Source organism: Ruditapes philippinarum, unplaced genomic scaffold (assembly GCF_026571515.1).
Source record: "Ruditapes philippinarum isolate M1 unplaced genomic scaffold, ASM2657151v2 ctg2106_1_1_1_1, whole genome shotgun sequence".
In the NCBI taxonomy this organism is placed as follows: domain Eukaryota; kingdom Metazoa; phylum Mollusca; class Bivalvia; order Venerida; family Veneridae; genus Ruditapes; species Ruditapes philippinarum.
The window spans coordinates 127,583-140,566 of NW_026854426.1; the positions used below are offsets into that span (position 1 = coordinate 127,583).

The 12,984-nt window shown below is 31.0% G+C and overlaps 1 protein-coding gene across 1 annotated transcript; it reads right to left on the minus strand.

The window, feature by feature from the left end:
• Nucleotides 1-508: 508 nt before the first annotated feature.
• LOC132740103 (DNA repair protein RAD51 homolog 4-like) lies at nt 509-11,884 on the minus strand (the record flags this gene model as incomplete). The annotated part of the gene is given in 8 exon segments (XM_060727958.1): nt 509-1,863; nt 2,867-3,022; nt 3,796-3,866; nt 4,557-4,746; nt 5,249-5,374; nt 8,508-8,589; nt 9,898-10,016; nt 11,596-11,884. Coding segments are annotated over 8 exon segments (939 nt in total). The 3' UTR covers nt 509-1,809.
• Between the last annotated feature and the right edge of the window lie 1,100 nt (nt 11,885-12,984).

The window sequence follows — 12,984 nt, forward strand, 5'->3', positions numbered from 1 at the left end:
GAACAAAATTAATTTAAATGAAGCCTCTTATTAAGAAAACTAAACTCTTAGAATAAGTCATGGTGACCTTGACCCAAATGCACCCAACATAAGGGTACTGTAGGCCTATTTAATATTCAAGCTCCATACACAGGTCTACATTTTGGGGACGGGTTTAAATTAATAAAACACTAAATATTGACGTTCCTGCCAGCAGTTTGACATTTTGGTAGATAAAATAGTCACTGACTAGACAAAAAATTGCTATAATCAATGACAAAATTAGACAATTTTACTTAAAACAAATCAAATAACCTACATGTATTGATGAGGACTTAAAACTTTGACCAAAGTACCATGTAGTTTGTACATTAATTTGTAAGAGGTCCTATGTTTAATCAGGTCTTTCAAATTTGGAAGATCCTGATCCCATGGGAATGTTTTCCTGACAAAAAAGTTTAGGATATTTTCCCTCACAAGAGCTGTCAGAGGAGAGAGAGAGCATTCAAGACTGATTAACTTTATTTTACTATATATACACTGTACCTGTTGGAAAGTAAACAAAAGTAAAACTAAGAAATAACTATAATTAATAATTATACTAATTTTATAATCAAAAGCAAGAACAAGAAAAAAGACAAACAAATGCTCAACTATTGCATATTGTAACAGATTAAAAATTCATATTTTACATAAAAATCTACAGTAATTCTTGAACACATCATGGCCTTCATCGCTCACCTGAGATCCATTGTTAAAAAAGGTAAAAATTCTTCAATCCAAAAGTAGATAATGGGGTAATATTGAGGCAAGGTCACTATTTGAAGACTGGATCATAGTTCATATATAAATTTAAGTAGAGAATTAATGTAAGCCAAAGGCTTTGGCAAAGCTATGGAGTTTCAGCTAAGAAGATCTGAATTATTATGTTTTTCAATATAAGTCTATATAAACTAAATTAAGTGAACCAAAGGGTAGGACCCAATTTTAAATCCCGGGGTATGATTTAAATGTCCATGTATATGGCTTTCATAGAGAATCACAAGGTAATGATATGTGCAACATAAGGAGCCCACAAGATATCCCTTCATAAATATTTCATGCCTGGCTGGGTGGGGTGAACTCAAACTGTTATTTCACATAAAACACAAATAATTTTATATCACATAAAGCACAGAATGATGATCTCATGTCACATAAAGCACAGATGATCTCATGCCACATAAAGCACAGATGATCTCATGCCACATAAAGCACAGATGATCTCATATCACATGAAGTATAAATGCCATTCATTTCATTTAAGATCAAACAGAAAGTTAGATTTTGCTTTCCTTCTCTTCAAGTGCTTAAGTCCATTGATGGATATGTGTATCATAAACTGGCAAAATACATGTAAACTATACAAAATGCAAAAAAACTGTCCTATCATGGTATTTTCATGTTCTTATCCAATGTCAGGAAAGCATCTCTTTGTTATTTATATACATAAAATCATATAAGAAACCAGAATGAAACGTTTCCTTTGTTTTCCAAATTTTCAAGACATAAAACACATATAATGCAATACAAATTACATGCAGTCCATTTTGTATCATGTCTTTAACCACCATGGGGTACCCAATTTATATCATACCAGGCGACCATTATTCATTTCTTTCACCAATAAATTGCTCATTTCTGTTTTTAATGTTTTTAAACTAGATATAATGTAATATCAATCTTCAAAATCATGTGGAGTCTTCCAACGTTCAATGATCATAATTTATGTGTACTGTAAAGGTAGTACAACTGTAAACAATAAATTCTGTAGTGACTAGTCATTGGGCATCAAGTGATGGGACCATTATCCCCAATATTAAGCTCTCCACAGACACTGCATCCCTGTAAATATAATATACAATGATAATTATGCAAATAAATAAACTTGATAACAACATGGATTTTCAAGTTCAGACCCAATAATAACATGGATTTTCAAGTTCATAATCAATAATTACATGGATTTTTAAGTTCATAATCAATTATTACATGGATTTTTAAGTTCATAATCCATAATTACATGGATTTTTAAGTTCAGAATCAATAATTACATAGATTTTTAAGTTCAGAATCAATAATTACATGGATTTTTAAGTTCAGAATCAATAATTACATGGATTTTTAAGTTCAGAATCAATAATTACATGGATTTTTAAGTTCAGAATCAATAATTACATGGATTTTCAACTTCAGAATCAATAATTACATGGATTTTCAAGTTCAGTATCAAAATATTCTAAAACACCAACATATTATTCATTATTCAACAATGAGGTTTTCTCAATACTTTGAATTAAATGAGTAGTTTCTATATAACTATGTACATGAATATGTAGTATAAACTTAAAATAGAAATCCTTTAGGAAACTTAAAGAATGTAATTCAATACAGACCATTAAGAAACTTTTCCAATTTTACATTCTTCACAGAGTCCTTATCCTTAAAGAATTCTTAACATGTGCATCACCCCTCTAAAATTCTTGACAACATTTTCCTTGTTTCTAAAGAATTCTTTTCATCAAATTCCTTATTCCTCTTAACAATTTTCACATTGTGATATGTGCCTTACAATTCATAATTTTTTGCACAGCAGACTTCTTTCTGCTCTTGAATTCTTGAACATTTCTTACTTCTCTGAAATCCTACATAACCCCTCAAATTATTTTCACACCAAATCCCTTACCTCTTTAAAATTCTGTACATGGACCTTAGAGGCCTTTAAATTTCTTCCATAAATGCCTTACCCATCAAAAATTGTTCACATATTTTCCCAATTCATATACAATCATTCCCCTTAAACTTTATATGTGCTGTGTACCTTTACAATTTTTCTCATGTTTCTTACCCCTCTAGAATTCTTTACAACTGTAACATTTCTTGTACTGCCTCCATACTGATCTGTATGTGTTACAATCATTCTAACATGGGGGATGTGAGACCATAGTCGACCTAGAGATGCTGTCCTAGTTCCTTGATCACCTTTCACAACATTGTTTGTGATCTGTAACAGTAAACTACCGATTATTTTATGCAAAATGAGCATATTTCATTTTATACTAAATGAGCATATTTCATTTTATACTGAATGAGCATATTAATGTTTATACTAAATTAGCATATTTATGCATATTTCATTTTATACTAAATGAGCATATTTCATTTTATACTAAATGAGCATATTTCATTTTATACTAAATGAGCATATTTAATTTCATACTAAATGAGCATATTTCATTTTATATTAAATGACCATATATAATTTCATACTAAACGAGTATATTTCATTTTATAATAAATTAGAATATTTTATTTTACACTAAATGAGCATATATAATTTTATACTTAATGAGCATATTTAAGTTTATACTAAATGCACATATTTCATTTTATACTAAATGAGTATTATTCATTTTAAAAATACTAAATGAGCATATTTCATTTTATAGTAAATGAGCATATAATTTAGGAACATATACATAAAATCATTATATGTGTATTGTCTTAAATATATCAAGTCTGTTATGAATGATTATCAATTTTGGGTTATCAGCATGAAATTTGCTACCCCACATCGGACAATATAGAACCTGGTGACACTGCACAGATGCTCAGGCTGGCCTGGCTTTATACTGGTGGCAAAAGACTTATCACTTTCACACCTGGCAGCTTAATGGTTAATTACTTAGGGAGTTTCCAAATTTAATAAGTTAATTATAGAATTTTAGCAACTTTAACAACAAAATGATGCAAGTGGTCATGAAAAATAAAACTCACCATTACAGCAACAGAGTATTCTACAGCCAGGGATTTTAATTTCTGTCCAAGTAGTGAAAGCAACCCTTGACCTACAAGAGGAGTAACTTTATAATATTGCAAGTTTGTAACATCCAATTTCATTTGACAACTGTGATGATTATATTATTAATATACATGGCTACTCCAAATTGATGAATTCCTTTTCATTTTAATCAATTAATCATTTTGATAGTCACCATCTTGATATTCTTGGAACTCATGATTTTAATTGATAAGAGCCGATTTTAATTGATTGTACTCATACATTAAAACAGCTCATTTTGATGGTTTTGTCCCAATAGCCCAGATGAATTTAAACCAAAAGTGCATGAATTGTGGGGGCAGTATAATAAGTGAAAATGAAAATTTATTAATTTCTTACTAAATTTATCATTCTCAAGGGAGATAATTCTTAATGAACTGTATGAAATACTATGTGGGTGATGATACATTTAAAGTTTAAAGTAAATCTCTCTATTGCATATATGAAGAAGTAAATACAGTAAATATTTCCATTTTTAAGTATAGGTACTAGGGCTAAACAAATAAGGAACACTATGACAATAGTTACAATAGAAAATATATTACTGCACAAAAAAAACTTTAATAAAAAATAAGTAGGTGAACAGCAAGGTGAGTTTGAGTCCAGGTTGTGACATGCTGATTTTTCTATGTATAACTTCCTGCTCATGGCTTTGTTTCTTTCATAATATGCATGATATATATACAAGTAGACCTACTCTCTGAGAAAGAACTTCCTCCAAGAAATGGGTAAACAACTGAGGCTATATTGTCCACTATGACTAACTTGAGTTTACTGTAAAAAGGGTCACTTGCTGCCTGTATACTACCCTCAATACTGTCCAGTACCCCAAATACATCATGTATAGTGAAAGCATCGTATACATGTATCCTTGATAGAATATCTTCCTGTAATATATACATGTATATATTAGTTTAACAGATAATATTTGACTTTGAAATGTTATATTGTTTTATAATTATACCTCATATAAACTTTTTGCTATATAGCCTAATCATAAATGTGATGTCACATGATGTTATTTTGATCTATCATCCTGGAAATGAATATCACCAGGTCAATAATTATTTGCAATATTCCCAAGGGGAAAGTAATCTATATAGACTTAAGAAAACATAATGTGTCAGTTCTCTCCCCTGACAATCAACGATGAATAAATAGCTCTCATCATAGCAGTGAAAAATCACATTAAAATGTTGGTTTGTTATAATAAAAAAAATAACATGTGTCTCTCAGGGTAATAGTGCATATTAGCAACCTCAGAACTGAAATAACTCTACCTTGGTAGTTATTTCAGTTCTCAGGTTGCTAATATGCACTTTTTTCCTGAGAGACACATGTTATTTTAATAATAGTACTTTGTATAAAACCATAATGGATATATCATACCTTTATAGAAGAGTTATTTGGAATCATTTGAAGAACACGACTAGCTGAAAAGACAGCACCAGTGTCAATATAAACTACTGTTTGATTGGCTTGCTTGGCTGTTGCTGCACAAACACTGAATAATACCTGAAAATAAAAAAACAACTCATGTTTCAATTTTAATCTAATTAATAAATAGTTAATAAAACTAATATGTTGAGTTTGGATTATGAAACTTTCATGCAACCCACAAAAATGGCTTTAATAAATAAAATGATGATAATGTATATAAAACAAAACATAAATGCACATAGCGACAATTAAACTTGGTTGGTGAAATTGGATCTGAAATGACACATCAACACAAAGATTGTTTTGTTTGAGAGATGATGTTTCCTGAGTTTGAATTCAATAACAAAAGGTTACCCAATGTGGACACTTATGTGTTGATCATAACATAACCTCATATTTTTTTCTTCAAAAAGTATAGCTGATAATCACTCAATCAATTATGTTCAGGTAGAAATTGACAGAATATTAATTTCTATAAAACTGAGTACTGAGTGAAAATATAAATCACTGAAAGGAGTCCAGTTTTAATATTGTAGCCCAACTATATTTTTTTTACTTTTTTGCATACAATGGGGCAAGGTCGCTCCAACCTCGTAGAGGTCATGGAGACTTTCAAGTTTTCAAGCGGAGGAAGACCTCATGTGCCCCTCTGTACATCATAACAGGCACTAACTGGAACTTGAGTAGAACCACAGATGTTCTATTTGCTAGCTGGTAAGCTTCCACACATAAAAGAATCAAAAGTCCCTAGAAAGATTTGAACCTGCAGTGGTTAGGGGCAAGTGGTTTGAAGTCAACAACCTTTACTACTTGGCCACTGATGCCCCCCTTGGGGTGTCACTTATTTATGGGTTTTCAGTGTACACTATAAATGAATTTGTGTTTAACCCTTACACTGATAAGTTTATGAAATGGATTTGCCCTGCTTTGAATTTGGAAGAGCCTATTCAAATTATAAGGGGTTTAAGAATTAAAATACAACAACATCTGTCTCACAAAAGTGATGAATGCCTCTGAAAACGTTTCATAAGTATTGCAGAAAGGTATTAAGTAAGAAAATAAAATAAAAGTAGCTAATTGTATATTGTTCTTTTGAAATGAAGTGATATTCATAGGCAATTTACCACCTTGACCTTTTAGATAGTGACATGGATCTTAAATGCAAATGTGCTGAGTTATCTTAAAATCATTCAATGCATGACAAAGTTACAGTCCAGACACAAATGTGTACCTTCAAACTCTTAATAAGAGAATGAGTACCTTCAAACTAAAAGTGTGACCTTGACCTTGGAAGTAGGGACATGGGTCTTGACCCGACACTTTGTCTTGATGTGGTAAATATATATGCTAGGTTATTTAATCCTTCCATGCATGAAAATGAACGGCAGACTTATTCTGGTGAATTTGAATTTATTTGCTGTTGTATTTACTGTGCTCTATTGAGGTATTACCAAAAAGGCTTAAAATAGTTATCTGTAGAAACGAGGAAATATGGCGTAAATATTTATTGAAACAAAGTATGCTTGCTTTGCGTGTGACAAAAACGTCTTTAATCTCAAAACATTTTGAATGCTTGTTGTCATAACAGATTGATACATGCTCACATAATGTTCAAGCATACATAAGCATAATTTGAGTGGGCAATTCAAAATGTTTAGCTCTCTTTTATGATTTTAAGTTTGGTTTTATGAACATGAAAGTGTGTACTTTTAAATTCTAATAGTGAGAATGTCAACCTTTAAGCCGTAAATCTGTCTTGAGGTAGGACCATAGGTTTTAGACGTGATACATTATAATGATGTGGTAGACATTTGTGGTAAGTTATTTCAAAATCCTTCAATGCATGACAAAGTTACAGTCCAGACACTAATGATGTGCAAGTGCAAACTCCTCACAGTGATTACCTCCCTTGGCAGAATTGTAATCACTGCCTTCAAAGACGTCACATGATGATGAAAGTCACATGACGTAATTTCGAAATTCAAATGTAAATATCGACCGTTACATAGAAAATCTAACGTCATTTTTCTCTTTCTGTTTTATTTTTAACTTTTAGTGCCTATGTTCAATAAAGTTATCAAAAAATTACCAAAAGTATACAAAATAACGAAAAATAAATTCAAAAGCTAAAAAATATAAAATATCAAAATATTGTCTCAGTAGAAAATATTCTCATAATTTTTGAAATTATTTCTAAATATTCATATTATTTATTTATTTATTCATAAAAATTGTTAAATAAATGAGAGATAGATAAAAGCAGTAGATAAAACAATTTTTGAAAAAAATATAGTGTATCAGAAATTCTGATATAGCAGAGATCTACGCCGAAGAATTAAGGGGAGATCACTGTGTGGAGGTTGGTGTAAGTGGTGTACCTTCAACCTCTAAGTGTGACCTTGACCTTTTAGGTAGTGACATAGGCCACAACACATTGCCTTGATGTGATAGACATTTGTGCCAGGTTATTTCATATTTCTTCAATGTATGACAAAGTAACAGTCCAGACATAAATATGTACCTTCAAACTCTTCTTGTAAGAATGAATAAGTTTACCTTCAAACTATAAGTGTGACCCTGACCTTGAAGGTAGGGACATGGGTTTTCATGTGGTAGATATTTATGCCAAATTATTTTAAAATTCTTCTATGCATGACAAAGTAAGAGTCTCGGCAAGAATGTGTGTACCTTTAAACTCTTATTATGAGAATGTGAACCTTCAATCTGTGTGGCCTTGACCTTTGAGGAGGGACATGGTCCTTAAACGTGACACATTACCATGATGTGGTAGACATTTGTGTCAAGTTATTTTAAAATCTTTCCATGCATGACAAAGTTATAGTTCAGACACAAATGTTGTGTAAGTGGACACACACAGACAGTGCAATATTCAATATGACGCCCTTCATGGGCCTAAAAATTGAACTAACCAACAATATTGACCCTGGATAGATTGCACTAATATGCAATTTGGCCTAATTCTATACTGGTGCTAAAGGCTAATCAATTTCAGTTCTAGCAGGATTAGGGTTAAAACAAACTAAAGAAATGAGCACCATCATGACAAAACTAACATAATGGGTTTGCGAACAGCATGGATCCTGATCAGACTGCGTGTATGCGCAGGCTGGTCTGGATCCATGCTGGTCGCAAACGCATTATGTTGGTTTTGTTGTGACGCGGCTCAAATTACAGAGTGATATAATACCTGTGTCTTTCCTGCAGCAACATCCCCAGCCATTTCTGTTACTTCACCCGTATACAGTCCACCATCTAAAACATTGTCCAGTCTGGAAGAGTAATCAATTCTACAAAATACTAAAACTTTCTATATAGTATAAACTCTATACATGGTATTCACTCTCTACATGGTATAAATTATCTACACAGTAAAAACTCTACATGGTATAAAGTCACTGATCACAAAGTAGAAACTCCATGTATAACTCTCTTAATGGTATAAACTCTCTACATAGTATGAACACTTTACGTTGTAAAAACTGTATATTCACTCCAAGGTATTAACTTGATCAACTCAGTACATAGTATAAACTCAGTACATAGTATAAATTCAGTACATAATATAAACTCATTACATAGTATAAACTCATTACATAGTATTAACTCAGTACATAGTATAACTCATAACAAAGTATAAACTCATTACATAGTATAAACTCAGTACAAAGTATAAACTCATTACACATTATAAACTCAGTACATAGTATAAACTCAGTACATAGTATAAACTCATTACACAGTAAAAACTCAGTACAAAGCATAATGTCAGTACATAGTATAATCTCAGTACACAGTATAAACTCAGTACACAGTATAAACTTAGTACATAGTATAAACTCAGTACACAGTATAAACTCATTACACAGTATAAACTCAGTACATGTACACAGTATAAACTCAGTACACAGTATAAACTCAGTACACAGTATAAACTCAGTACATAGTATAAACTCATTACACAGTATAAACTCAGTACATAGTATAAACTCAGTACATAGTATAAGCTCAGTACATAGTAAAAACTCAGTACATAGTATAAACTCAGTACACAGTATAAACTCAGTACATAGTATAAACTCATTATACAGTATAAACTCAGTACACAGTTTAAAACTCAGTACACAGTATAAACTCAGTACCACAGTAATAAACTCAGTACATAGTATAAACTCATTACACATTATAAACTCAGTACAAAGTATAATCGCAGTACATAGTATAAACTCAGTACACAGTATAAACTCAGTACACAGTATAAACTTATTACACATTATAAACTCAGTACAAAGTATAATCGCAGTACATAGTATAAACTCAGTACACAGTATAAACTCAGTACACAGTATAAACTCAGTACATAGTATAAACTCATTACACAGTATAAACTCAGTACACAGTATAAACTCTGTACATAGTATAAACTCAGTACATAGTATAAACTCATTACATAGTATAAACTCATTACACAGTAGAAACTCAGTACAAATTATAATCTCAGTACACAGTATACTGTAAGAATTCATAATACAACAGTAAATATTAGATAAACATAAGCTATTGACAGACATATTATATACCTTTTTATCCCTGTTGTTAAGATGGTAGTTGATTGAACAACACTGTTATAGAACTCACTTCCATTCACTGTTATACTACTATATTTGGCCAGAATAACATTCCTTATACATACAATATCCTGAAATACCAGAGAATCAAATACAATGTAATTAAGATGTTCATTAACTAGCTAGCATTTTTTTAATTTTAAATTAAAAAATTTAATTAATGTTTTGTAGTTGTAACTTTGTGAAATTTTAAAGGGGTATTTTAAAATAAATGGGGAACTTCAGCATTTTTTTTTACATTATTAATAAATTAAAGGTCAATATTGATTTTTTTTTAAAATTTTAGATTTAAAGGGGCAAATTAGCTTAAAAAGCAGCTTTTGATTAATAATACAAGCATTACAATCTGAAAACAATTGCACATGGCACTAATAATCATGGCCCAGCAGCTTTGTTCATTAATTGGTTGTTTTTACAGGTAATGTGCATTTACAGGTGTTGTTTTAATTTTTCCCCGCCCAAAATGGACCTTTATATTTTTCAGATTGAAAACTTTTGTCCAAAGGATAGGAAAGAATGACCTAAGGGACCTCTTTAAATTTATCCATTTTGTTTCGTCACTAAATAAATAAAATATTTCTTTGACAAATTCATTCTAAAAATAAATCTGTCTTCCATTTTTATTTTCCATGCAGATATGGGATCAAAATAGGGCCCCATTTACAAACAAAAAAATATCCCTTTTTCACAATTGTTTTATGAAAATTCACATTGTTAAATAGTAGTCATTGACAAAGTTGTCATTACATTTGATTTATAACACAATCTGATAAAGTTCAGATCTACTTATTTCTTAGATACATGTAGATCTGATTGCCATGTGCAGTATATGTTTCACAACCTTCATTGTGAATCGGATTTCCTGACTCTGAGACAGCTATTTTCAGCCATGCAATCAAACCATCCTATCAGACAGGCATTAGATGAAATATCAAAAAATTGTTGTTAATGGAAGTCAAACAAATTGTTGATTTTTTGTTAGAAAAAAACAGTTTCAAGTAATTTGAAACAAATAAACTGGAAATAATAGACTCAATTTTTAATGGGCAAGATTGTTTAGCCAGTTTACCTGTCAGCTACATGGACAACTCCATGTTTGTTCTCGAAAATTGCATATGCAGTATTGGTTTTCCAGCGGTTAAATTCATAAATGATCCCTTTCAAAATTGTGAAAGCTCGCCGATGATTGACTGTTCTAAAGATCACGAGGTAACAACCTATTGGTGGTGGGTAGTATTATTTAGGAGCTGACTTTAATCAGATCAGGTACGTATGTTAATATACGTACCTGATCAGATCTGTTAAAGCCATTTAGAAATAGAGACATTAAACTATGAGACTATTGAATAAGGAGTTTATTTTGTGCATTATCTTAAACATGATAATTGCTTTTCCATTTTAAAAAGTATAAAATTTGTAGTGCAATTAAATTGGTGTGGATTTTGGGGGCGAGTTGATAAAGGACGAGTTGGCCATTGTATGAGTTAGTCATACATGTTGAGAGTCAATTAAAATTCTCACAACTGTAAGGCAACAGGAACTCCCTGTTATTTGTAAAATAGATCTACTTTCAAAGATCTTTTTAACTTCATTCTCCATCCTTCATTATCTTGTCATGCCTGTTAATTAGAACACTGTAGAATCCGTTACCTTGTACTGAATTCCTGTCAACTGAGCAATATCTTCCGGATCTTTGCAAATAAATTCTGCAATTTTGGAAATATTCTTCGATTTTAACTTTTCTAGCATCTCTTCACCCAGAACAGAGCAAAACCCAACTTTTAAAGACATATTTTTTGTTTTTGGCACATATTTTTACATTTTTATTTACATCAGCACCGTTTAAAATTTACGCGAAAATTCAACTGAACACCACTAAAAGTTATAACACAAAAAAGATGCATGATGTCTCCAGCAAGAAATACATTCCCGTTTTTAATTTAATTAGATCAAATTAAACACGATGCCGGACTCACTTTATAATAAAATGATAATAATGGTGATTTGTAATTGGGACTAGTTAAAAAAAAATGACACAGGAAAATCACACACCATGGGTCCCACACCTTAATTCGCATGTGATAATCAAAAGGCTAGTTATTAAAGCATAATTAGGACTTTGTTACTCCTAATAATGAGTTTAAAAAGTCTTATTATAAGAAATAGAAGCCTAGTTAGGATATTTAACTCCTTCTAAGGAGAAAATATCATATATGAGGGGTGAAAAAGAATTGTGTTTTTAGGACATATCTAGAAAATATAAGGACAAATAACCTCAAAATTATAAGAAATAAATTCCTAATTATGACTTGATAAACTCTTAATTAGATGAAAAACTAGATAAGACATTGTAACTCCTAATTAGAAGCTTAAAAGCCATAAATAGGAGAAATAAAGTCCTAATAAGAAGTTTAAAAGCCATAATTAGAAGAAATAAAGTCCTAATAAGGACTTTATAAACTCCAAAGCTTTAGAAAAGCCTATTTAGGTTTCAATTCGAGGCCTAATAAGGAATTTATTCTCCGAATTAGGACTTTATCAACTTTATAAGGAGCACGGTTAAAATTGGTGGAACGGATTTAGCGCAAAGCTTAAGGTAAAATTCTATAAATGCACAACTTAACAAGTTACGTGTACTTTTCATCCGACCATTACCTGATTACCTGATTCCGACCATTTCCGACATTTTACTCGTAATTTTCAATGATGAGTCTCTTTAATCATACATAGTGTAAGAAAATTTTCTGCGCTAGTTAACCTTTTTCTTCTTGACTCTTTAATTGTTCTTACATGCACTACTCCCGGAAATGTCTTTTCATTATTTTCATTCATCTATCTTTTTCTAGTAGCAGCAGTGTTATTTTAGGAAAAGTTTTCTGTAGATATCTTCTTTCAAGCATCTTATTTATAATTGTGTGCACAAAATCAGCCACCATATTTAAAAGTGCTTATGATCTATGCTAGAGTTAAGTCCTATATCAGTTACTACTGAACGGATATGACGTCCAATGGGTGGTTGAATAATCCTTAAATTTAAAA